The 27,992-nt window shown below is 37.2% G+C and overlaps 1 protein-coding gene across 3 annotated transcripts in view; it reads left to right on the forward strand.

Moving 5' to 3' along the window:
* Window positions 1-27,992, forward strand: part of SLC2A9 (solute carrier family 2 member 9) — a 296,562-nt gene that overhangs the window by 36,804 nt on the left and 231,766 nt on the right. For all 3 annotated transcript variants that reach the window (XM_069069870.1, XM_069069873.1, XM_069069863.1), the window contains 2 exons: window positions 3,505-3,629; window positions 6,300-6,445. In XM_069069870.1, the coding sequence (XP_068925971.1) occupies window positions 3,505-3,629; window positions 6,300-6,445 (271 nt within the window). The remainder of the gene's footprint in view (window positions 1-3,504; window positions 3,630-6,299; window positions 6,446-27,992) is intronic.

Consider the following 27,992-nt stretch of genomic DNA (forward strand, 5'->3'; position numbering starts at 1 on the left):
AGTGAGAAAGAGTTGCAAAGAAAATGAACCCACAGAAAGCTTAATATAAAATCCAACTAAACCAGATTATTCCTAATGCATTTATAGAAGAAACTAGGAGGACAATAAATAGATTTGAACTATAACAGATCTGTTTCTTAATTTATAACAACAGGAGAAGCACTATATTTAGACTCCACCATTTTATTGGGGGCAGCTAAGTGGTATATTGGATAGATCACTGGGCTTGGAATCAGGAGGACTCATCTTCATGAATTCAGTCTAGCCTCAGACACTTACTAGCTATGTGACCCTGGGCAAGTCACTTAACCCTGTTTGCCTCAGTTCCTCATCTGTAAAATGTTTTGGAGAAGGAAATGGCAAACCACTCTGGTATTTTTGCTACACAAACCCCAAATATAATCATGAAGAGTCAGACACAAATGAAATGATTGAATAGCAACAATTTCTGCTCCAAACGGACTAAGAAAGTTGGACGACGAAGAAATGGACTAAGGAAATGACAATGAAGAAATGAAATCAGAAAGAATGGACCAAATATATGGAGATAAATTCATGCTGGATGTAATAAGTGATGAAGAATTACTTCTTGGACTGATTCTCAAGCTATTTTAAAGAGGAAAATGTTGAGGAAAGATTGAAAAACTTCTAATCAGAGATAATATTTTTACCCCCAATAAAACACACTCAAGACTACATGAGTATTAGTAACCTTTCTTATACCTATACATTGTTTATGAGAATAACCTATAGTATAGAAAAGGAACAAGTATGCTACTGCAGATAATTTTTTTTTTGCAGGCCACATCTTTACAGTCATACAAATGACAGAATCATTGAGAATATAAGATCCTGTTTATAACTAATTTTTAGAAAACACTTAACTCAATATATCTACCACTGGAGTTACAGTAATTAGGACTACATATGACAACACTGAAGAGAAGGAAGAAAAATTTACAGGGAAGTTACAAATTTCATTAAGCCCTAGAATATTAGAGGGCAAAAGAGATGACCCTATCCATCCACTATGAATGAAAAGCATACGTTGCTGAGGTTATAAGAGGTAGGGGCTGCCTGTCAAATTAGTGAATCAATTTCTTCTTAACAAGTGGAAGACTTAACATGTTCCTTGATCCCTCCCCATTGCCACTGCTAGATCTTGCCTCTGCCACCATCCCTAAACAAATTTACTTGCTTCGAACTGTAAGTCTATATGAATCTATTAAGGTCCTTGTTTACTCATTACTTCAACTCCAGAGAATTTTTCCTTCTTTCTTAAGTATTTCAGTAACTGGATGAAAGTCTTTCTCTCCATCCCAAACCCTACTCTAATATTGAGAATTTCAATATTTTAAAAATATTTTTCTAATATTTTTTATTTTTCCCCATTATTTTACATGCATCTCCCATTGATCTGATTTCCAAGGTCATTAAACTCCCTAGTCCTCCTGACCTATGTATCTCCATTTTGCTTTACTTATTTATTAGCAAGGGTACACGCTAGACCACACCATCACACCAAAGCACCAGCTTGACGTATGATGTTAAACCATGAAATAAATTCCTGTTTCTGATTATAATCACTTGCCCTGTTTGTCTTCTCAGTCTTACTAAGTCTGTTCTTCATCCTCACTGCGACTCTTAGACTTTCCATGCTTCCCTGTTCTCTCAGTCCCTTACCTTCATTCTTGCCTCACTTTCTTCCATTCATATTTGATTCTATAGTAATCAGTTGAGTGATACACTGCCCTTCACCCTTGATTCCCTTGCTCCCTTGATTTTACACCATTCATTCCCTAACAGTTATCATCATTAAAGGACCCTTATCATATGTGTTCTCTGCCAAGGATCTGTGACTCAAATCGTACTATTGTTTCTATTATACACCACATTTAGATCTGTTTTCAATGGAACCATTCTTCATGTTTTACAAAACTTGGCAAAGAGGCATGGCCTATTTCCCCTGCCTCTGTACTTAGTTTATATGGTTTTTCTTGGACTAGAATCTTGTTTTTTTCTAGTCCAGGAAGAAGAAAAGTATACATACATCTTTGTAAGCCTAGGAAAGTAAAGCCCCTTTAAGGTTTTTGTCTCTCTGCATCTGAGTTGGTCTTTACTCCCAAGTACCTATAGAAGCAAATCTAATATGTTTTAATAACATGTCCTTTGCTTAACAGCAATGGGAATAACTAGACAAGATACAAGCAACTAGGTGGCATAGTGGAGAGAATGTTGGATCTGGAGTCAGGAAAACCTGAGATCAAAGCCTGATTCATACATTCGCAGACTGTGTGATCCCAGGCAAGTCAGTTAACCTCTCAATCTCTATTTCCTCATCTACAAGGTGAGGGTAATAATAGTTCTTACCTTCCAGGATTGTTGTGAGGATATGAAGATAAAATGAGATTTTATATGTATATATCTACATATACATATATGTATATACCATATGAACTTATATACACATATATCTATTCCTTATGTGTTCTGTGTACATGCTATGTATATATTCTATAAACACATATATCTGACTTTGGAAACCTTAAAGTACTTTATAAATTGTTGTTGTTATTATTATTATGCCATGCTCTCCCAATAGACACCAACACATTTGTATTATCAGGTCACTCTAATGGTGCTCCTGATCGCTTGACCACCATTGGAGTCTAGGCTACCCTCATGTCACAGTTATTTCCCCTATAAGCCTGGGAAAGCTAAAACTTCCCACAACGGTCAGCATCAGGTTTCTCACCCACTGTTGGCTCTTCTAACAGTCTAGAATCCTAAACATAGAATTACAGACTTGCAGGATTCAAAAGGACCCTAGAGTTCTAAAGTCTGATATATCTTTGAACAGAAATCCCTACAATCTATTTAAAAATGGTTCTCAGGGCTTTGATTGAAGACCTCCAGTGAGAGGTAGACCATTCTACTTTTGGATAGCTCTATTTTTTGGGAAACTCTTCCTTTTGTTGAGCTGAAATCTGACCTTTGGAACCTCCAATGCATTGCTCCTTGCTCTATCTAAACATACTAAATATCTAAATATACTTACCTTCGGAAGCCCTGCCCAATGCCATGGCATCTTGGTAAGTTTACTGATGTGTTCTGTAGCAAGTAGTCTGGCTCCATGTCACTGGTATTCATTTGGTAGTGAGGTTATATAGTAGTTAAGCTCAAATACTTTATATATTCATAGAATTTTAGAACTGGAAAAAGGCTTCAGAGGTTATCTAGTCCAACCTTCCAATCTTTTTTTGAGGTGGAAGACAAAAGAGGTGAGTTAGCTTGCTCAAGGCTATGCATCATTCATGTCAAAGCCAAGATTGGAACCTGAGTCTCCTGACTCTGAATCTTGTTCTTATTCTCCTGCGTCTTGCTTTCTTTCACTTGATTTGTTGAGTACTGAGTTCATGCAGTTGCTTGGCTCTATAATGAAGAGATGTAAGTAGAATATCTTGATGCAGCTCTCTACTGATGATACTTCTTTCATTCTTCTAGGAAATGTACGTTATTAGTGAACAACTCATTTGCCATTTTAGCTGCATTGCTCATGGCTTGCTCACGTGAAGCTGGATCCTTTGAAATGTTAATCCTGGGTCGGTTCATCATGGGCATTGATGGAGGTAAGATGGCTCTTTGTGCTATTTTATTGATTCTGCTAGCAGTAGAAGATATCCTAGGAAAGTGTGTGACCATTGGTAAAGTCATGACATTCTCTGAGCCTTCATTTCTTCATCTGTATAATGGAATTTAATTATCTTTACACTACTTACCTTAAAGAACAGGTGTACAAAGAAAATGTTTTATAAACATTAAAGTGTGATAGGCTTTACAGGATTGAAATTTGGAAACAACCATAGATATCACCTACTCTGGTCCTTTCGTTTTACAGAAACTGTGATGTTGGCAAAGTGACTTGCTCACAATGACTCATTAATAATTGGTGAAGTTAGAACTTGAAAACCACTTTTCTGACCCTCAAATCCAGTGTTCTTTCTCGTATTATATGTATACTGCTTATTATTGGGATGTGGAATAGAGAGATATGAAAAGAAAACCTATTTAAAGTTCAGTACTTGGTCAGCTGCAAGCTAAAATGAGCCATTGCAGTAATGTTAGGATGAACTCTCCAGAGGCAACCAATCATTTGTAGAAAACATTTTTCAAGCTATAAAATCCTCTGCTTTATCAGCTTTTTCAGTCAACCTAAGCCTTTAGATATTCTATAGTGCCCAGAGGGCTGGTGGGTAGTTTTATTTCCTGTCTGAATAACTTTCCCAGCTTGTTTATTATAAAGAGAATGAAAGGAAAATTCCCTCAAAGCACCATTCTTGTTTAAATGTGAGATTCTTCCCTTTTGTTGGACAGCGCCACATTTTGACAAGACTGCTGATAAATGCTCCGTATCTCTAGAGGCAGATGATCAGGATGGTCAAAGAGACTGCAGGTTGGGACATGAGGATCATTAATGTAGACAGGGGTACTCAGACCAGGAGGAGAGAATTTGGTGAAGAGTGGAGAGGCGTGATGTCAGCTTTACTTTCAAATATTTGCAAAACTACTGTGTGGAAGGAAGAAGTGAACTTATTCTGTGTGGCTCCATAGGACTAAATTAAAATCAGTCTGCCACACACAGGGGCAAATTTTAGTGTAAATTAAAGAAGGAAGGAATTTCTAGCTTTAGAACTGTTCAACAGTATAAATTTCTGCCCAGGGAAGTAGTGAGCTCCCCATCTTTTGGTGGAAGCTAGTAGGTAGAAGCTGTTAGATGTTGTAGTTATTTTCTACATTGGATGGGAAGTTTAATTAGATCAGTGTATCAAATTTAAATAGAAACAGGGCCACTTAACTGTACATAAGGATTCCCATGGGTCACATATTAAATAAGAAAACTATGTATTAATGTTATCTATGCTATCGTGTTTTTATTTATTTTGCAAAATACTTCCCAATTACAGTTTAATCTGGTCCAGCTTCATTAAGGAGTGTTGGCTGAGGCCCACACAGCCCCCTGTTTGACACCTCTGAATTAGATGATCCTTAAGGTCCCTTCTTGATTCTGAAATTCTTTTCTTCTGTTGTTAATGGCCTCCTTTTCCATCCCATTAAGAACTTACATAATGCCTTTGCTGTCTTGTTTGCAAACCTAACTATTTTGGGGACTTGTATGCTTCTCACACATAAACTGGTAGCTGTCTTTCTTCCTTCAAAAATAATCTTGGCTTAAAGATAGATGTGGTTATGAAACTAAAGATTCCAAACAAATACCCTGACATGCATTGTCCCTAGGATGTATTAATAAAGACCACATGAAAGAAAGGGAAAGTGACTGGAAAACAAAATTACCATTCCTCTACACTTCCAGAACATTTTAGATTTTCATAGCTCTTCACATAATGCTGTTAAATCTTACTAAATCTCTGTGAAATAGAAGAAAGAACTCTTTTCTCCCCTACAAATCAGGAAATTAAAGCTTTACACATTGAAATTATTGGCCACATTCTAGGAAAATGGATCTAGGAATTAATGGACTACTCTAACAGAATCAGAGACTCCTAGAATCTCAGAATAGAAGAGACCAGAGAGGTGATCTATTCTACATCCCCCACCCCTACCACCTGGATCACGAATCCCCTCCATAGCATCCTTCTACTTATCACTTAATAGAGAAAAGGAAGTATAGTGGAAAGAGAACTGGACCTGGAGTCAAAGAACCTGAATTCAAATTTTGTCTATGCAGTTTACTACCCATGTGACGTAGAGTGTGTTACTTTTCCTCTGCAAAATGAAAAGGTGGAACCATTGGTGACTAAGGTCTCTTAGCACCGAATCTTATGAAGAGATTTGAGGAGAAGTCTACTCCATCCATTCCTAAACATCCGTAAAATGAAGTGGAGAAAGAAGTGGCAAACTACTCTAGTATCTTTGCTAGGAAAACCCCAAATAGGGTCATAGAGAATCAAGAATGACTGAAATGACTGAATGACAAGGAACATAAAGAAGCTCTTCCCTAAAGATTAGCCTTGTTTTACTTCCACCTTTTCTAGAGTTTTACCTTCAGGAGTTAAGCAGAATATGGAGGCTAGAGGAGTACTTGTTAGGAATGTCATAAAAGGGTTTGTGCTTCAGGTCTGGGTTGGACTAGATGACTGTTGAGGTGCCTTCTAACCCTGAAATTCTGAGACTTGATGAGTGGGGCCCAGTGCAGTCCCCATCTAGGTGACTATTCCCGACTTTGCCTGGTAGCTAAAAGAAAGTAGCTAAGTCTCATTAATAAGGATTTCCTTTCACAGGCATTGCTCTGAGTGCCCTCCCCATGTACCTGAATGAAATCTCACCCAAAGAGACCCGTGGATCTTTGGGACAGGTCACTGCCATCTTCATTTGCATTGGAGTATTTACTGGTCAAGTCTTGGGCCTGCCTGAAATACTGGGTCAGGTAAGTGGAATATTTTTTCTTTGTCTTATATAGAAGCATGCTGGATACAAACAATGCAAAGGGTTACCTCAGGAGGCATTATTCTCCCCATTGTTGGAGATCTTCAAGCAGAGATTGTATAAACAGCTCTGAAAAACCCACTTTTGGTATCCACTTGTCACCAATTCTCACTTATGGCTCCAAGAGGTTGTAGCATGTGCAATGTCAGCACCCTGATAAACCTGTCAGGGCAGATGGGCTGAACCAGGTTGAGGGTAACTGACAGGCCTCAAACCAACTGGTGAGTTGGGGGGATATCTACCCCATTCATGTGAAGACTTTCCCTGGCATAATGGGTGGATTTAGAATTTGTTTCAATGGCCATGAAGATGACCGAAGTGGGTGCTGTGCAGCACTTGAAGCTTTATCAGACATTGAAGACACCAATTTCATCCACTGCATCATAGGCCATCACCATAGTCTTGACTTTTGTCCTGTCACTGGTTTTCGATGACTCTGGAGGACAGAGTGAGGCTTATGGCTCTGTGAAATTCTGCCTCACTTATTTTTAATTCACACACAAGTCAAGACACCACTTGTGATGTCATTGGTCCTCTTCGAAAGCTAAAGACGAATGACAAACAACAGGAAGAGATTGTATGAGATGTGGAAAGTATCATACTGGGGTGTTGGTTGATCTCAGTAACCACTGAGGTCTTGTTCAACTGTGAGGTTTAATGCTTCTGATTGGAAAGAAGGAACACTGGTCATGTTGGCAGAAGGAGAGATAACAGATAGTTTAAGTGCTATATTAAAAATATAGTAAAATAACTAGTGGATATAAGCAAAATTACTTATAGCAACTCTTCTAAAAGAACTTAGCCACTGAGGGGATGCCCATAAATTGGGAAATAGCTGAATGAATGATGGCATATGAATGTAATAGAATACTCTTATGACATAAGGGAAAGCAAAATGGATGATTCCACAGAAACCTAGGCAGACTTGTATGAATTCATGTCTACTGAAGTGAACAAAAAACAAGGAGAACAATTTATACAATAGCAACATAAGCTCTGAAAGGTCCTACCAATATGGAAAGATTTCAAGGATGGGATTGATGGCATAATGGTATGTCTGTTATCTAAGGACAAGCCAAATTAAGTTTCATGAGGTTCACCATGACTTATTTTTTTCTTTATGTGAGCAGTAGCTTAATGATTGACTCCTAAGGTCAACCTGGATCGATGGAAGGAAAGTTCTAGATGAAATCATACATCTTGAAATGGTGATGTGTTGGAATAATAGGCTGGATACACAAGGCCCCGCTTCATCAGGGGATTGTTTGGGTTTCCTTCCACCTCCTAGCCCTCTCCTGGGAGTTTGTAACAGGGTGGGGAGCCCCTCAAAATAGTACCATGAGCTGGTCAGTCTTATTATATATGGATGGGCTCTTGTGGCTCTGCCTATCTTTATGTAAAGTGAAGAATGTGCTCAGCTTTGTGTCCTCCTTCCCTGGAAACAGTAACCGGTTCTGGGCATTTCTGTGCACTTTATCCATTTCAGCATTTTCTCCTTTGTCTTCCCCTTTCATACTGCTCAGACAGCAGAACATTTCCCTTAATCTGAAAGGGTGCAGCAGGCCAAGTGATGGGGTCTTAGGGCTTCTTCCATGCCCTTGCCTTGGGAAGCTTTGTAGTTCTTTTAAACGTCTTCACTCCTTTTAAAGCAATTCTCTTCTTCAAGTATTGCTTTTGGGCATCTTGAAAAGTCATTTTGAAATATTCAAATCCAACTCTTACATTAAATTCCAATTTTGTAAAACTCTAGGCATGGGTTAAAAGAATTCAATTCTTTGGGCCTTACTTGGGGAAAAACATGCACAGAAAATTATTCTACTACACCCTGTATACCAGGGGACAGGTGAATTTGAATATTTACTCATTCTAAAGAAATTACTTATCTTTCATAACTTGAGAACATGATCAACCAAAAATTGTTTAAAAGGTATAATTAAATCAGCAAGAATTTATTGTGTATCTACTATAATAACCATAACTCACATTTCTATTAGCACCATAAAGCTTATTTATAAAGTACTTTCTTCATAACAACCCTATGAGGTAGGTAGGGCAAATCTGAAAATCCCTTTCAGATGGAATAAAACTGAGTCCTTGAGAGGTAAAGTGAATTATTCTTTTTTTTTAAGCAATTGGGGTTAAGTAACTTGCTCAAGGTTACACAGCCAGGTGTTTCTGGGTGGGTGCTAAGTATCTGAGCCCGGATTCGATCCCAGGTCATCCTGACACTGGGGCCAGTGCTCTTACTCACTGAGCCACCTGGCCACCCCTAAGTGAATTATTCTAGTTTGGTTTCAGAGGTGGAATTAGAACTCAGGTATCCTGATTCCAAGCCACTGCACCACACTGTCTATTTCTGTCTAACACTATAAGAGACAAGAAAATGATGATCGTGTACTTTCTCTTATGGGAAGATGAAAATAATGCATGGAAAACTTAATGGTTTAGACACAGGAATATTTCATTTCCTGATGTATCATGCTCTTCCTGTTAGTGCCCGTCCTTTGAGATCATTTCCAGTTTGTCTTGTGTATGTCTTGTTGGGCCGTAGTTGTTTGCACGATGTCTCTCCTGTTAGAAGGTGAACTCCTCGAGGGCAGGGACCGTTTTTGGCTTTTCTTTGTTTCCCCAGTGATTAGCACGATATTTGGCACATTTGGCTTGTTGACAAAATGACTTACTGAAGGGAACACATCTTCATGTGGAGTTGGCACGACAGAGAAGGCCTTCAGATAATAAATGGGACTTAAGTTGGTCCTTGAAGGATGGGCAGGAATTGGATAGACAGGGAGAAAGAAGGCAGATAAAAGATTTTTCATCATTTCCCTTGACCGACACCAAGAGTTCTGCCAATTTAGAATCCTACAGCTTTTCTTTCACCCTAGTACCAATACTCTACACCAGCTCCTCATCATTTTCAGCTTGAATCATTGTAATGTCTTCCTAACTTGGTTCCCTGACTCCAGTTTTATAATAATAAAATAATAATAGGTAGCATTCATATGGTACTTTAAGGTTTGTAAAGTGCTTTACAAATAGTAAGGCATTTGATCTTCATAACAACTGTAGGAAGCAGGTGCTATTATTATCCCCATTTTACAGATGAGGAAACTGAGGCAGAAAGAGGTTAATAAATTCTTTTTGATTGTCAAAAACAACCAAGCTAAAAGAAGATTCATATCCACTTTTATATTTACTATTGCACTTTTAAGAAAAAAGTGGAAGGTAATCACAGGCAGAAAGCTTTCTCCTTTTTTGGCCTAACCAAATAGAGTATAGTGCTATGCCTGACACATGGTAATCACATAATAAATGCTTATCCATTGATTGATTAAGCAAAATCAACCTTTGTCTTTCATGACTTACCTTGGGCAATTATTTCTCCTGGGACCACTGAAACTGTAGAAAAACTTCTAGTCACTGTTATTTGAGGTACAGGTTGGATTAGATGAACTCTGGGGTCTCTTCTGAGTTTTTCTAATTCTGTGGAATCTCCCCATAGTGCCTAGTACGAGGCTGGGCCAAAGTCAGTACTCAGCACACAGGCATACCTTGGAGATATTACAGGATTGGTTCCAGGCCACCACAACAAAGTGAATATTGCAATAAAATGAGTCATAAATTTTTTGGTTTCCCAGTGCATATAAAAGTTATGTTTAGACTATACTGTAGTCTGTTAAATGTGCAATAGTATTATATCTTAAAAAAACCCAATGTGCATAACTTAATTAAAAATACTGTATTGCAAAAAAAACCCACAAAACAATGCTGACTATCATCTAAATCTTCAATGAATCATAATCTTTTTTCTGGTCTTACCTCAATGTCGATGACTGCTGACTGATCAGGGTAGTGGCTGCTGAAGGCTGGGGTGGCTGTGGCAATTTCTTAAAAAATGCAACAATGAAGTTTGCTGCATGGATTGACTCTTCCTTTCACTTGAACACACACAGGCCATTGCAGGGTTATTAACTGACCTAATTTTAATATTGTTGTGTCTCAGGGGATAGGAAGGTTGGAGGAGAAGGAGAAAGATGGGGAACTGCTGGTTGATGAAGCAGTCAAAACACACATAACATTTATCCATGAAGTTCATCGTCTTATATGGGCACTGTTCATGGCTTCCCAAAACAACTAAAATAGTAACATCAAAAATCACTGATCACAGATCACTGTAACAGATGTAAAAAAAAACCAAATGTTTCAAATATTTAGAGAATTAACAAAATGTGACACAGAGAAATAATGTGAGCACATGCTGTTAGAAAAATGACGCCAATAGACTTGGTCAACTCAGGGTTGCCACAACTCTTCAATTTCTAAGAAGCAATATTTGCAAAGTAAAATAAAGTGAAGCACAATAAAATAAGATAGGCTTGTATTACCAATGGATTGTTTTGAGACTGGGGAGTCAGGAGTTTTGGTTCATGTGTTCTGCAGTGGAGAAGATCTATCTAGAAGTGATACAATTGATAGATCTTCTCACCCTGGCAACTGGTGCCTCCCCCTTTCTTGTTTTTTTATTGTTAGTGTCTTGCTATACATACATATTGTAGATTGTCTTCATTAGAATGTAAGGTCACTGAGGATTAAGACTTTTTTTCACTTTTGTCTTGGCAGCCCCAGCACTTGGCATAGTGCCTAACAGTTAGTAAACATTGAATACATGTTTATTGATGGAATGCTTCCTTCCTGATTCCAAAGTCAGTTATGCTAACCACTGTGTGAGGTTGTCTCTCCATATATTTTATCTTTTTATGCTTCATTTCTTCCAGGTTATTTGGGAGGAATTTTTGTTTCTAGTCTTTTATTTCTATGGTATGTAGTTACTAATATTACAAAAACAAATAAAACTTTGTAATTTCACCTGCCATGCAAAATAAACACCATAATTAGCTGAACTTTTAAAATAGACCTTGTCTAAGTGAAAACTCAGAGGAAAAAGGTCTTCAAGTCTATCTCTTTTGGTTTTGATGGAAAAAACTCAAACTTTGTTTTAAATGAAAAAAAAGCCTTAAAAACACTACTTGGATGACAGTGAAAAATAACAAATCCCTTTCCTCTTCTTTGGTATAAAAATACATTTTAAAGTCAGCCAAAACAACTTTTCACCTTCAAGAATAAATTATGAAATTCTGACGTGAAAGCTGAATGTTTTGTGTTTAGGATTTTATTTTGATTATCTTTCCTTGCTGGTGCTATCTGGATAGCCCTTCATTAGGTTCAGTCAGATTTCTCAGTCTTTAGTCTCTTTCCTGACCCTGGGTTAATCACTTCAGCTTTTGTGCCTCATTTTTTCCTCTATAAATGAGTAGGTTAGGGTAGGTAATCTGTAATTTCTTTTTGTGACTGTAGAACTCTATAGTCTCTGTTTTAAAGTCCTTTCCCTTTATAACATTATATGTTCTATGGGCCCTTCTAGGTCTAACATTCTTTGAACTATGAACTGGACCCCTTCCAGCCCTTAAAATTCTATTCAGTTCCATTTTATTGTTCTCCTATAGTACCATGAACGGCAAACTTAAATAAATTCTATCCATACACATGCAGCAGGAATCAGAGGATTTTAGGAAAGAGCAATGACAGATGAGAATTCCTTGAGGTTCTCCTGACTTTTCATTTGCCTTCTTTTAGAAATCTTTCATCTTTCCTCAGACAGAATTTGTAGTCTTTAAGATGTTCCCCTTGTGGTATATTACAGGTTCAAGACAAAAAAGGCATCGAGGGGTCATAAATGGGAAACAGGCTTGGAGTGTGAAAGCTGATAGGGGATGGCATGGTTTTTCCATGGCAACCAGGAGAAAGTTGCTGAGCAAATGGCAATTGCAGGCTTTCATTCTGATACTGCAAGGAGGGGAAAGCAGGGATGGGAAATGATGCACAGCTCACCCAATAGAAGGAGAAGGGCACTTTGAACCTAATGGACAAATGATGAAAGAAACCTACAAGTTGTATTTTCCATGGTAGAGAAAGAATCCAATAAAGGGTAGTTGCTCAGATGTGGTCGCCATTTCCTTACAGTTCTAGCACATTAACGACATGATATTTATATGAGGCTTCATAGTTACCAGTATTTTAATGCTTTTTATGAAATTTTTTATTTGAAAATTATATAAAATGTTTTTCATATGATCCTTATGAGATAGTCAGTTAAAGTGTTATCTCTATTTTAGATAAGGAAACCGTCCCTCAGAGTTTAAGTGGTTTGCTTAAAGTTATAGTAAGTCCCAGAGTCAGAACTCAAGTTATCTGATTCCAAATCCAGTGTTTTTTTTTTTTACAATATCACACTCTCTTTTGACAAAGTGAATGAATATTCTTTGACATCAGGCATCAGAGGAGGCAGAGTAGTTATGTGTCATGCAATGGTATAATTACTCTGAAAGGCAGAACAATAGGCCCAGTCAGAGTAGCAGTGACTTCTGGATCATTGGGAAGACCTACTCTCAGTCTCTTCCTAGTACAACTCATCAAGAGGAGAGTCATTCAAGACATTCAAACTTTGATGCTGGTGATTTTTTGAAATTGACCTACTTTAGATCTAGGTTTAAAAAAGAGCATTAGAGGATTCATTACCTCACAGAGGCGTAATTACTGCTCTGCATGTTGGGATGGGGTCATGGACCCAAGGGAATGCTTGTCTCCATTGTTGTCTTCAGCTTTAGTCATTGCTATGTAACACCCCAGGGTCTCATTTCACAATATTCAAAACCCAAAGAGATGGTTCTATAACTTTGTGACTGAAACAGAGACCATGGAATAGGGATATGTTTTCTCTTTTTTTGTAGGTTATAGGTGCAACCTTAGGTTGTACATCACCTGAAGGGAAAACAACCTCTGATACAGTCTGATCATGGTCCTGTTAACCAGTCAACTCTCAAGATCTATCAGTCTGAAATTTCTTCTTATATTATGTAATATTATGGACCCAGAAAGACATGTCCTGATACATAGATGGTAGATAATAAGTGGTGCAATAGGTTAAAAGGGACTCTGTTATTGATTATATAAGGTCTGGAGAAAAAGGAGAAGGGAGAAAATTGCCTATGTATGTATATTCACCAAGCGACGTGCCATAGCACACAGGATTAGTGTAGGAGAATGGATAGCAGTGGGGACAGCCAGGAGGTTGAAGGAGACACATATCCAAGACAGTAGCCAGTAAAAAAATCCATGATCTCATATCTAAGCACAAATTCATAATATCAGTCAAATCAGTCAGTCAATAAGTATTTCAGGTCAGGGAACAATCTATCATTCAACAATAATTTGTTAATCATTTACTGTGTTCCAGGAACATAGTCCACACTCTCAAAGAACTCATATTCTATAGTGGGGAATACAGCATTTATATATACATATGAATATATATGAGTTAACATTTATATATACAAATAAATATATATTATGTAACATGCAATCTCTTTCTATAAACACACACATGTATATATACAAATAATGTAATATATATTGTGTAATATGTATGTATAAACATATACACATACATATACACACATATTTAGAAATATATTTACACATCATACACATATTTTAATTCCCCTCACTTGTGTGAAGAGTACAGCAGAGTTGGCAAGAACTGGATTGAAGAGAGATCCTTTCTCTTCAGTTTCTTCTGGCCCTTCTGGCTTCCATTTCAAGAGAGGATGGATGAGACCAACTCCACTCCACTTCGGGTTGCTGAAGGGAGAACAAGACTCTGAGAAGCAGTTGACATGAAAAGAGATGGCAGCCTCCATCATGTCCCTATCCCTGGCTTACTACACTGGAGACTTGAGGGAATGTTCTCCTTTAGGTGAGATCTAGGATTCTCTTGGTGAAGCTGTTATCTTGCTCCCAATGGGAAGGCCCTTTCATTCTATATATGGTCTGCTATGTATGCTTTCTCTGATTTCTGTTTTGCTATCTACTTGGATAAATGGGGTTTTTTGCTATTTGTTTTGTGTGTTCATTTTGGAACTAGTTTTTGGTAGGATTGGAGTCAAGTCTTGAATATAAAACTTGGGGTCTTTTCCCTATTATCGAATAGAGATGAGAGTTTAGCTTGAACCTGAAAACTATGTCCCCTAGACTAACAATAATTAAGGGAGCAGATAGATATAATTAGTCCAGTTCTTTCTCTTTTTGAGGAGAGCAGAGTGGCAACTGGCCCCATTCTCTTGCTTCCTGTCCTGGCAAGAAGTAAGTCTCCCTTAGAGAAGGATGGGGGGAGAAGAGTCTAGAGATGTCCCTTCTGCCTCCTTTTGAGCCACACAATGAAATCCCCATACTACATGAGGCAGACAGCCTCACACCCTTGCCATGTATGCATATCTACTTATCTAACTATGCATACAGACAGACACACATGTTGTTCAGTCATTCAATTGTGTCCTACTCTTTGTGACGCTGTGGACCATAGCAGGCCAATGCTGTCCATAGAGTTTTCTTGGCAAAGATATGGGAATGGTTTGCCATTTCCTTTTCCAGTGGATAAAGGCAGACAGAGGTTAAGTGACTTGTCCAGGGTTACACCGCTAGTATCTAAGGCTAGATTTGAACTCAGATCTTTGTGACTTCTTGCTAGCACTCTATTCATTGAGCTGCCTTGCTTCCTTCATATGCATACACATGTATATACATATGTGTATATACAGATCTATATGCATATATGTATAACACATATATGTAAATTGTATGTAGAAGAAAGTAGTACTTTCTCTGCCTCAGAGGGTAGAATCATGAGCATTTGTTGCAAGTTATAGGGAAAGATTTTATCTCTTTAAAATAGTTTTCTAACAGGTGGACCATGCTTTAGGGAGGGATTACGCTAGATGATCTCCCACATATTTTCTACTATAATTAATTTTGCATATAATTTTCACTGACAATAAGGGGAAGACTCTTTGATTATTTTTTGATGTACTTGCTCTGTGCTCTTAAGTTTAGGATCAGGAACAGTCTGTCCTTGTCATTTTATCTCATAGTGACTTGTACATTGGACGACTTAATCAATGTTGTATTGAACTGAAATGTGGGAAGAACTGTATTTAAAGTTACATTATCGAACTGTCCCAATCTTCCTTTCTTCATCTGATTTCGTTTTCCCAGATCCGAGGGAAACTTGGTGAGGTTGTGTGGGAACAACTTTGGTAAATTGGTTTTTAAAATTTGTGTTGCAATAAGATAGATGATAAGCTTCTAGGTTCAAGCAGAATATAAAATGAGAGATTTTCATTTGAACTCATCTTGGGTTTACAATGTTTGAGTTCCGTTACTGAGAAACAATGCTTCTCTTCCAACGTGATGAAAATTGTGCTGCTTTTATTTTCTGTTTCAATCACATTTGTCTTTCATCTTCAAAGTGAAAGGCAATTGATCTTTTAAAGATATTGTTTAAAAGAGGAAGTAGAGACTAGATCACAACCCTAATTTTAGCTTTACTTAGAACTTCTATGGGTAGAGGAAACTGAGTGAGACAGCTTTTTGGATATGGTAGTCAAAAGATGAACTAGAGAGGCTATAAATTAAAGTTTTAGCTTGAGTTAAAACACAGATTATAGTAGTCCCAACTTTCCTGTGAGACTTTAGGCTTGCAAAGCTTTTATAAACCATTTTCATTATACGTTTCTCTTGTACAGTTCAAGAGGATAGAAACAAAAGAGAAAATCAATAAAACTTTTAAGCAAAAGATTGAAATTTGACCAAAGGGAAAGATTTGAGGTGTCATAAAATCAGGTTTTTATATGCACAGGGGAGAAATCAATATCGATTTTAGCTGGTATCTTTTCTCCACCATCTTTCCTGGTATCTTCTCCAAAAATGTAATAGGGATTAGGGCTGTTGTGGTGCATGAGAGGGGGTCCAAGTGAATGCAAACCAAAGGCAAGACCAGGTCAGAAGTCAAAGTTTCTCAAGAACACCAAAATCCAAAGGCTGAGATGGAAGTAAGCAAGCTGCGAACAGAACACATTTCAGGATGACCAGGGCTCTGTAAGACCCAAGAGTATTAGCAAAATTGTGATTGATGCAATATGCTATGCCTTCCCAAAGCTTTGGCCTTTTATAATGGAGGCATGTCTGTTGTGCTCTTGCTTTAATATAAAATGTTGGGGATGACCACAGGTTAAAGTCAGCTGTACCAGCAAGGTTGTGAGCATTGACAGGTTGAGTGTCCTCTAAAGGAAATTAACAAGAAGATATGCTTACATTATGTCATACAAAGTATATTGCTTTTTGAGTTTACAATTTAGAAAGAAGTACTTTCACATATATTCCCTCAGTAACAAAATTTACAATTCGACAAGGGAGTGAATGAATAAACCATGTGCAAGGCACTATCTTAAGTATTTGGGAGACAAAAGAAAAGTGAGACAATCCCTGCTTTCAAAGAACTCCCATTGTAAAGGTGGAAAGTGTCAGCTGCAAGTCAGAAGGAAGGGTTCCATGGTCCTTAGGATATGGCAGCAAGGCAGATGGAAAGGATGCTTTTCCTCTTCCTTTAAATAAATTTTTGTTGTTTTTCTTGTTTGTTTTTTGACATTACCATAATTTCACTTAGTATTCCACCCCCTTTCCTTTCCAGAGAACTATTCCATATGACAAATAGTATTTTTAAAGGCAAAAAAGTAAAAAAATTGTATAACCGAAAATATGTACAATATGTACCCCTTGCTGAACTCCTAACTGTACAGCAGGGTGGGATGAAAGTCTTTTATCATAACTCATTTTTAGCCTTCTTTGTTCTTCATAATTTTTCATTGTGTAAACTGTTTAGTTTATAACACACATCATTTCTTACTGCACAATAATATTCCATTACATTTATGGACTATAATTTCTTTCCCAATTGGTGGGCATCTACTTTATGGTTCCCCAATTGATGGCATCTGATTTGTTTCTAATTCTTTGCTTTCACAAAAAGTGCTGCTATAAATATTTTGGTGTTTACGGGCACTTTATGTTGATGGTTTTTTGGGAGTATCAGTCCAATTATGGAATCTCTGGGTCAAAGAATATGGACATTATAGTCAATTTATTTACATAATTATAGATTAATTCTCAAAATATTTATAGTACCTCTTCCTTACTGTCACTTCCACTAACAAAATCATATCATTTTCTGATGTTGAGCCATTTGACAATGTTAAAAATTTTGGTGGAAAGAACTCTCTTTTCTGGGTATTTAGTAGTGTGGACTTTAGCAGCTCTCCTGGACAGGATATATCTCCATAGAAGTTGCTTCCCTGAGCTGGAGATATTGCTATATCAAAGGATCTTGAATCCAATTTAATTGTCTCCATCTGGGTCTAAGATGAGATGGTAGTCAAGGTAGGGATAGTGGTTTGACTTGCCTGGTACATGCTACCTCCTGTCATTCTCTGGGGGTGCCTTGTCTGCTCTGTATGGCAATTTGTTAGCTTTGGTAAGGATGGCTGGCATCATCTCTACAGGAGAGCAATGGTAATGGGAATTTGAAGATCTTCCCTGCCCCTTAATAAGCCTAAGGGAATTTGAAGACTTTCCCTGCCTTGAAGATCTTCCCTACCCCCTAATAGACTGAATGTAATCACATGGAACCTGTGGTGGGAGGAGCTTGCTGAAAGGTGGAGCAGAACCCACAGGAAGCTGGGAGTCAGAGCAGTTAGAGCTGCAGGGAGGAGAGGACACACCCCAGGCAGACAGCTAGGCTTGTGAGTGTTGATTTGTGGGAAGGCTAAATGATGGCATGGCTCTCTGTGCTGTTATGGTGTATTAACTTCTATGTTGCTATGGTGGATTCAGTTTCCTCGTGTTGGGATTTGGCTTTCTGGTATATGAATAAATGTTTTGCTTCTGTCTTATATGTGAAGAGTCTGTTATATTTTGCAATTGAGCACTATGCTGGCATATTTACAGTTTCTGTGGGCTACAAAGAGTTTTTTCCCTAGATGATAGAGGTGAGGACTGTACTGGAAGTAGAACTTGGTCTAGAACTTTGTGGTCTAGAAGTTTGTTTTTTTTTTTTTTACCACTTCCAGCATGCCTATGTCTTTCTGCCTGTTGGTAAATAAAAGAATTTAAAGGCTCCAAATTGGGCTTTAATTTGAGATCTACAATTGACTAAAATCTGATCCTAGAAAATCATATTACCTCTATGAGCTTCATTTTCCTTTTTTATCAAGCTGTCCACCATGTGTCTCAAAAGTATGTTCTGAAAATTAAGTGTAATCATCTATGTTAAAATATTTTACAATGATAAGGTCAATGTCTATCATTGACATAGATCTGGAAGGGATTTTTAATACTATACAACTCTTCTATTTTACAGGGGAAGAAACTCAGGTTTAGAAAATTAAAGTGATTAGCCCATGATTACCTATTCAACTGAAATTTAAAAAAATCACAACAGGCCAAAAGAATTAACTGATTTTAGTGAAATGGAATTTGTTCTATATTGTAGCTGCAACAAGCAGGTGTTGTAGAGCAAAGTTTGCTAGGCATTCACTCTTTTACACCTCTTCTCCCTCCAGCAGGAAAGGGGGGAGGATCTTGGCCCTAGAAAACCATGCTTTTCTCCTCTCACAGAGCCACCCAGAGTTATAATCTCCTCTTTCCTGACAGCCTCTCTCTCACTCTCTCCTCTTTCTGTTGGAGAATTATCATTTGCCTAAGGTATCTAAGTCAGTGTTCAAAGTGACTTAGCTTGACTCTTGGGAGTGCATTTTAGCCTAGGGGTGAAATGGTCCTTGTTTCACTTGGGTTATCTCTCTGCTAGGCTAAGCAGTTTATATAAGACAAAGAAATTATTCTTAAAATCTTAATAGCTTAGAGGTCCCAGTTAGGAAATTTCATAACATTTGGACAGAGTTTCTGTTTAGATTATGTATGTTTTCCACTTAGCCACTGATTTCCACTATTTCCCTTTACCTGGCATGGAATAAATACATACACACATGCAATATACATTAATCATGATCAATCATGGATTTTTTTTTATAAATGGGAAGCCCTTTCAAAGGTACAAATTAAATCAAAAGTCAAAATAAACTTGAATAATATACACATTTAGCCATATAATTCCCACCATTTGTAGTTGGTTTGAAACAGAGTATAAATGGAGAATTTTAACACATCACCAGTTCCAGCATCTGCTTGGGAAGAAATAATTTAGCTATACTTCTCCACTGAATACCTTTTCTTATTTTATTTTTTTAGTTTTCAACATTTGTTTTTTAAATATTTAAATTTTTTCTGCCTCCTTCTCCCCCCTCCCCCCCCCCTCGGCTAGACAGGAAGCAATCTGATATAGGTTATACATGTACAATCATATAAACATGTTCCCACATTAGTCATGTTATGAAAGAAGAAACAGAACAAAAGGGGAAAGCCACAAAAACCCAAAAACTCCCCAAAAGGGAAAATGGTTTACTTTGATATGCATTCAGACTCCATAGTTAGCTCTTTCTCTGGATATGGATAACATTTTCCACCATGAGTCTTTTAGAATTGTCTTGTATTATTGCATTGCTGAGAAGAGCTAAGTCAATCATAGCTGATCATCGTACAATGTTACTGTTAACTGTGTACGATATTCTCTTGGTTCTGCTCACTTCATTCAGCATCAGTTCATGTAAGTCTTTCCAGGCTTTTCTGAAATCTGCCTGATTATCATTTCTTTAATTTTGTAAATTTTCCCCACTTAATAGCATTTCATTTTTTCTAATTACATATATAGATAGTTTTCAACATTCACTTTAATAAGATTTTGAGTTCCAAATTTTTTTCTCCCTATCTCTCCTCCCCTGTCCCTAAGATGGCATGCAATCTCATATAGGCTATACATGTACAATCATATTAAATCTGTTTCCACATTAGTCATATTGTAAAGGAAGAATCCGAATAAAAGGAATAACAATGAGAAAGAAAAAACAAAAATGAGAAAATGGTATGCTTTGATATGCATTCAGACTCCATAATTCTTTCTCTGGATGTGGATAGCATTTTCCATCATGAATCTTTTAGAATTGTCTTAGATCATTATATTGCTGTGAAGAGCTAAGTCTATCAAAGTTGGTCGTCATAATGTTGCTGTTACTATGTACAATGTTCTCCTGGTTCTGCTCACTTCATTCAGCTTCAGTTCATGTAAGTCTTTCCAGGTTTTTCTGAAGTCTGCCTGCTCATCATTTCTTATAGAACAATAGTATTCCATTACATCCATATACCACAACTTGTTCAGTCATTCCCCAATTGTTGGGCATTTCCTCAATTTCCAATTCTTTGCCTCTATATAAAGAGTAGTTATAATTATTTTTATACATGTGGGTCCTTTTCCTTTTTTAATGATCTCTTTGGGATACAGACCCAGTAGTGGTATTGTTGGATCAAAGGGATACAAAGGGTATTCCCTTTGGGAATTTTCCCAAATTGCTCTCCAGAATGGTTGGATCAGTTCCACAAATCCAATAATGCATTATTGCTGGATTTTTTTTAATAGACTGATTAGAAATTTCCTTCGGTTTCCACACTCACTGTTAGTCTATTATCCACATATCCTCCATTGTGCTACTACTGCTGATCTCTAACTTCCAGCTTCTCATTTTTCTGGAAGATTCATCATGGCCTTCCACAAATTCTGACTTTCCTTTGACTTACTGTTTCACTGACTACTCTGTCAAAGAGTAACTTCCAAGATCTAGACTCCATGAAAATACTTTCCCCTAGTTCAAAGACCATGAGGCCTTTAGTCTTTTCCAAGGCTGTGAAGACTACAGCCTTTAGAATTGTTAATTGATGGATTAAACTCTTCTCTAGCCTTCAGCATATTCAGGCCAAGTAGAGTGTTATAGAACACAATATTTCATGTGAGCATCTGGGCCTGAAGTTTCTCTGGATTCATTTTAGCCTAGGAATATACTTTTTTTGTTTTGTGTCAAGACTGTGAAAAAGAAATGCAATCATCCCTGAAGAATCCAACATCCTTTTTGTTCTATGAGAATCATTTTCATACTTCAGTGATTTGTGAATAGTTGTTTCCCCCCCCTGAGGCATTAGGCATCAACTTTCTTAGTCATGACCCAATTTTTCTATGGTGAAAAAAAACTATGTCTTCATCTGAGTGAAGAACTATAACCCTGAGAACTTCCTTTGAAGTGAAATATTCTTTCTTTGAGTGGTAACAATATTAAGTACTATAAATATTAGAATTTTGTCTTTAGATGGCTTGACTTTTTAGTGTTACCACCAGCAGAAAGGCAGAGTCATTGGATTGTGGGAACAGGAGGGGCTGATGCTAGTAAGCCCTCATGTTTGTCTATTCTAAGGTTGCTTATAAGGTTGTTCATAAGATTTGGAATATCTAGATAGCTAACTCAGTCACAAAGCCAATGACAGGAACTTCCTTTACAATTTCTCTCTACCCTGTTTTATTCTTTCAGATGAACCTTTGTAAGAAGTTTTTGGTCCCTGGCAGTCAATAGTCATAGTATCCTAACATTTAGAAAGATATACTACAGTCTTATTGTCAGCTTGGCTGGGGAGGTGTCCAAGTGTTATTCAGAAAGCAGATTTTTTAACATGGAAATTAGGAGAAAGGAGAAAAACTATGTACACCACTGTGTTGAAGGTGAGGGAAAGAGGAGCTGCCAATTGCATAATGTTATAGGGAAATAGAGGAATTAAAAAAAATTGGAGAAGCAGAGATAAACTATAAGAAAAATAAATGATTCAGGGTCTAGTTGGCCTTCTACCTTAAGTAGTTATCAGCATAATAAAATGTCGAGCTAGCCTTGGTCCCTGATGTTAAAGATACGTGAATTTCAAATATGCTTGCACAAATTCCAACACATTTCATTCACAGCCAACAGCTTTAATGAAGGCAGAAAGAATAACTCTTAAATCATTGAATAATTTACTGTACCATTAGAAGTATGAACAGGACCCTTATTCTTGAGTATTCTTGATATTTTTCTTTACTGAGAACATCGACCATATTATATTCAGTGATGAAGTATAGGAAGTGGTGAGGCATTCAGAACATTAACTTCTACAAAAATGTAAATGATTTCTAAGAAGTCAGCCTCATCAAGCATTTAAGTGCCTACTATCTGCCAGGCACTGTGCTAAGCATTGAGAATACAGAGAAAAAAACAGTCTCCCATCAAGGAGCTCAGTTTACTAGGGGAGGCAACGTGCAAATACCTATTCATCAACAAGATACATAGAGGATAAACTGGGTAGTCTCTAAAGGAATGGAATAACATTAAGGAAGATGGAAAGAAATACAGAATCTTAGGAACACAGAAAAAAAGTTTCTTAGAGGTCACCTAATTCTACCTGAATCTAACATCCTTGAAAAGCATTTATAAAACAATTAATTACTTGAAGAACTCCATTGAGAGAGGGGCCCCCATGTTCTGAGGCAACCCATTCCACAACTGTACTAATTTCTTTGAAAAATTTTCTTATATCAAACTGAAATGTGCTTCTTTGACATTTCCCATATCTTGAGGCACAGGCTGATGGACATATCCCTGATGAGCTCTACTGAAGACATCCTTCTAAATAATTTCCAATTATTTAGAAGACCATATTCTTAGACCATTTTTCTATTGGAGGTGGCTTTTTTGTATTACATATTTTTGGTACTATGTATGATCTGACCATCAGACAAAGGTGATATTTTAAATTGAATAATATTTTAAAATGAATACCCCCCCACCTTTGAAAGAAACATCCTAGAAAGAGAGAAGGCAGTTTGCTTGGAAATGTTTCCATCATTATATGATTTTGTTGCCAAAAACTATTTGTGTGTTACTTATAAAAACTCTCATATCCTCACATTTAAAAAACAAACTTGGAAACACAATCTTCTAATTTACTTTAAAACCTTCTAAATGATGAGTTTTAGTGTATTTTGAACTCATTTGTTAAAATTACAAACATATAGTACTTTCTGATTAATTCACAAGAATAGGAATAATATCAATAATAATTATCAATGATATCAATGATTAATAGCAATGACCAGTATTTATAGTCAATGATAATAATAATGATTGATAATATCATTAATAATAATATCAGGGAAGGTAGATATTCACTAGCTTAATTTAAACAAAAACTTTTCATGATTAGTGGATAGTATTGCAAAAATGTATATCATGATTTATTAAGTATATCCAATGATATACTTGTTCCATTTGTAGTTACATATCCTGGTAAGGTATCTTTTTTTAGCTATGATATTCATTAAAATCAAATATTGAAATAAACTGAACATAGAACCATGTATATATATGAAATTTATAAATATATATGCAGGGGTGGCTAGGTGGCACAGTGAATAGGGCACTGGCCCTGGAGTCAGGAGGACTTGAGTTCAAATCCGGCCTCAGGCACTTAACACACACACAAACTAGTCGTGTGATCTTGGGCAAGTCACTTATCCCCAATTGCCCTACCCTCCCCCCTTCAAAAAAGCAAAATAATAATAATAGACAAAAATTTAAATATATATATATATATATATATAGATGCATACTCAAAAACTTTTTTACTGATCATGATTTGAGCACATTTACTGAGAATGATCACAAAAATTGGAGACTACTGGTCTAATTCCCAATGGCTTTTATATTAAGTTGATATGAGACAGTTTACCAATTCTTTTCTTGAAATTTAGATAAATGATATCTACAGTATTCACTTTATCTAACAGTCTAGAAGGGACAAGTTTGGGGACTACACTTGTGATTTTATTGGTGTGTAGAGAACTCTTGGGAGAGAAACTCCTTCTACCAATGAAGGTTGGCAACTTCCCTGCAATTTATAGTCTATAAAAGGTGCCCAAAGCATTGAGAGGTTAAGTGGTTCAGGATTACACAGTCATTATGTGTCATAGGCAGGATGTGAACCCAATTATTCTTTTTTTTTTTATTTTTCTTTAGTTTGTAACATTCAGTTACACAAGATTTCGAGTTCCAGAGCTTTTCCCCCTCCCCAAGACAGAATACAATCTGATATAGGCTCTACAAATACATTCACATTAAACAAATTTTCAGGTTACTCATGTTGTAGAGAAAAAGTATAACCAATCAAATAAACCACAAGAAAGAAGAAACAAAAAAGAAAGAGAGCAAATAGTATGCTTAGATCTGCATATAGACCCTGTAGTTTTTCTCTGGATGTTGGTAGCATTTTCCATCATGAGCCTTTCAGAGTTGTCTTAGAACCTTGAATTACTGAGAAGAGTCAAGTCTATCAAAGTCAGTCATCACACAAAGTGGCTGTAACTGTGTATAATGTTCTCCTTGTTCTGCTCCCCTCAACTCAGCATCATTTCACATGAGTCTTTCCAGGTTTCTCTGAAATCCATCTGTTTGTTTCTTATAGCACAATGATATTCCACAACTTGTTCAACAATTCTCCAGTTGATGGGCATCCCCTCAATTTCCAGTTCTTGACTACCAACAAAGATGCTGCTACAAATATTTTTGTACATGTGGGTCCTTTTCCCATTTGTATCCTCTCTTTGGGATACAGACTTAGAAGTGAATCCAGTTATTCTTGAGGCAGCTAGGTGGTGCAGTGGACAGAGCTCCATCCCTGTAGGCCAGAAGCCCTAAATTCAATCCTTCAATCCAGTTGCTCCATAATAAAAACTTTAATAGAATAATGATGTATTTATTTAAAACTTTACAAAGTATTCTCCCCATATAACTATGAGACTGTTTTATTCTTTGTATTTATTGGTGCTTAGTATGGTGCCCAGAACATAATAGACACTTAATAAATTCTTCTTGATTGATTGGTTTGTAGCATAAATATTGTTATCTTTATTTAAAAGATGAGGAAACTGAGACTCAGGAAGATTAAGTAACCACTTATCGGTGGTCATACAGTGAGAAAATGTTAGCTCTGGCATCCAAACATCCATCCTCTGACTACAGCTCCTGTGTAAAGGTTTCCACTCTGTTGTATTCACCTGCTGTCAGTGAAAAAACCAAGAAAGAGAATTTTTTCAATACTTTTTTGGGAGGAGGAGGTATAGTACCAATATGGCATTATATATGACATGCACAGCCAGTACCCTTGATCACTATAAATATATCTGTATGGTGCTCAATCACAAAATATAATAGACTCTCCATATAGAAGACAGAAGCAAAATATTTATTCAGGCACCAGAAAACCAAATTCCACCACCAGTAAGCTGATTCCACCATAGTAGCAAAGAAGTTAATATGTCATAACAGCACAGAGAGCCACAGTGTCCTTTAGCCTTCCCACAAACCAACACAAGACCAATATTTACTCAAAAGCCTGTCTGTCTCCCTCAGAAGCGTCCTCTCCTCCCAACTGTCTAGCTTGCTCTGTCTGACTCCTAGCTTCCTGTGGCCTCTGCTCTACTCTTCAGCAAACTTCTCCCACCACAGGCTCCATGTGATAACATTCAGCCTATTAGGGGGCAGAGTATATTTTCAAAGCAGAGAAGGTCTTCAAATTCCCTTAGGTTTATTAAGGGGCAGGGAACATCTTCAAATTCCCATTACCATTACAAGGGGAGATAGAAATCATAAAAATGTAATTACATTTTTAACTCCCCTCATTTCAAAATTCCCAACAACCCTTGAAAGAAAACTCTTCAGCTCCCAAATTCTTCTCCAGATACCAAGTAGCAAAAAAATATAGAAAAATCTCTAAATAAGTAAATAAAGAAAAATGAAAAAAGAAAAATCTTCTTTCCTATTTGGTTCAGAGCCTCTCTTTTCCATTGTAGTTTCAGGATGGATTAGCTTTGAATCTTACTCAGCCTTTTTTATCTCTAGCAAACAGGCCATTATGTTTCCAGCACTCTATTGAAATTGTCGAAATGCTACTTAGTTTAGAATTATTTATAATTTACTTTACCTATATGCAAATTTTTAATGACTCAACAAAATACAGCTAGGTGGCATAGTGGATAGAGTGCCAAGGCTGGAGTAAGGAAGACTCATCTTCCTGAGTTCAAATGTTACTTGAGACACTTACTAGCCGTGTGACCCTGGGTAAGTCACTTAACCCTGTTTGCCTCAGATTCCTCATCTATAAATGAAATGGGGAAGGAAATGGCAAATAATTCTAGTTTCTTGGCCAAACAAGCCCCAGATGGGGTCATGAAGAATCTGATCTGACTGAAAAACAACCAAACAATAACAACAACAAAAATGCACAGTAAACATTTAATCAACATGCATTTATTAAAAAACCAACTTGTACCTGGCACTTCAGTGCTAGACACTAAGGATGCAAATGCCAAAGTGAGACAATCGTCATTAAGGAGATACTCCTTTAGATGATGCTTCTCAGAGCAGAATGGCATTTTACATATGGGAAATGATCGCTTGGCATCCAGAAAATGCAAAAGAGAACTTTAGTTCCGGAGTGAGAAGACTCATGGGTATGAGCTGCAGGTCTTCATTTTTGCAGTGGGGATCAGAATACCCACATTAAAGGCCTCACAGGGTTATTGTATAGATGGAATAAGATAATGGACCAGGAGACCTGAAAAGGGCTTTAGAAACTGCAAGCGACATCAGTTGGAATAAATCAGTCTTAAAGACTTGCTTTGGTGGCACTGTTTTTTTCCTTGCTAATTAATGTATATGCTGTTTGGGGTGCCAGGGCAGCCCAAGGTGCCAACTCGCATAAACACAGATACTGTGAATAACCCTCATACACCTTGATACAAGGGCAGGAAAGCCTTGACTAAAGCATTGTGGATACTGCTCTGTACTTTCTCACCTTTACCAATCTCTCTCTTCCAAGTACTCTATTTCTTATGACTCCAAGGAAAAAGTAATCCTGCAATGCTCATACCTCATATGGAATGTTGTTTGCTCCTCTATTATCCATTCATGATGCATCATTTAGAATTCTAGCTATTTGTCCCTGCTAGGCTGTTTTGACAGAATGACAGAGGCCAGGACTATGCCTCATTTTTTCTATCTCCCAGAACACCCATTGTTATAATTCTAGGTTAGCAGTACCTGGCAATATGGTAATTACTCCGTACTTCATTATCCTTTTGGATATCTGGAATAGGATAGAGCACAGTAGTTTATCTCTCACTATCTTGGCTCCTATGTGGATAATGGGTCTCAGAAAATGCAGACAATGATGGATCATGTGAATAAGCTGAAAGACAACTTTCTGCTGCTATTAGGGTTTTCTGATTAAAAATTGTTTTGTTCTGACAAAAGAGGCACCACCCTCCAAGATCCTCAGCATAGGCCTAGACTCAGTGCTCACTTCAATGCCCGGCACATAGTAGGCACTTCATAAATGCTAACTGACTGACTACTAAGCCTTGGACAACAAGAGGGCATAGTTTTGCCTTTTACCTTCCTGGGAACTGAGGAGTGGGCTGTAAAGACTTCACTTTTTTTTTATTTTTTTAAAGCAACTCATGTCCCACCTTCTGAAGGAGGCTCCTCCTTTCTCTCTGAGACTACCACCTCCCTCCATCG

This window comes from Petaurus breviceps, unplaced genomic scaffold (assembly GCF_028583685.1).
Source record: "Petaurus breviceps papuanus isolate PSGF00001 unplaced genomic scaffold, PetGlider_PUasm1.0 140, whole genome shotgun sequence".
Lineage (NCBI taxonomy): Eukaryota > Metazoa > Chordata > Mammalia > Diprotodontia > Petauridae > Petaurus > Petaurus breviceps.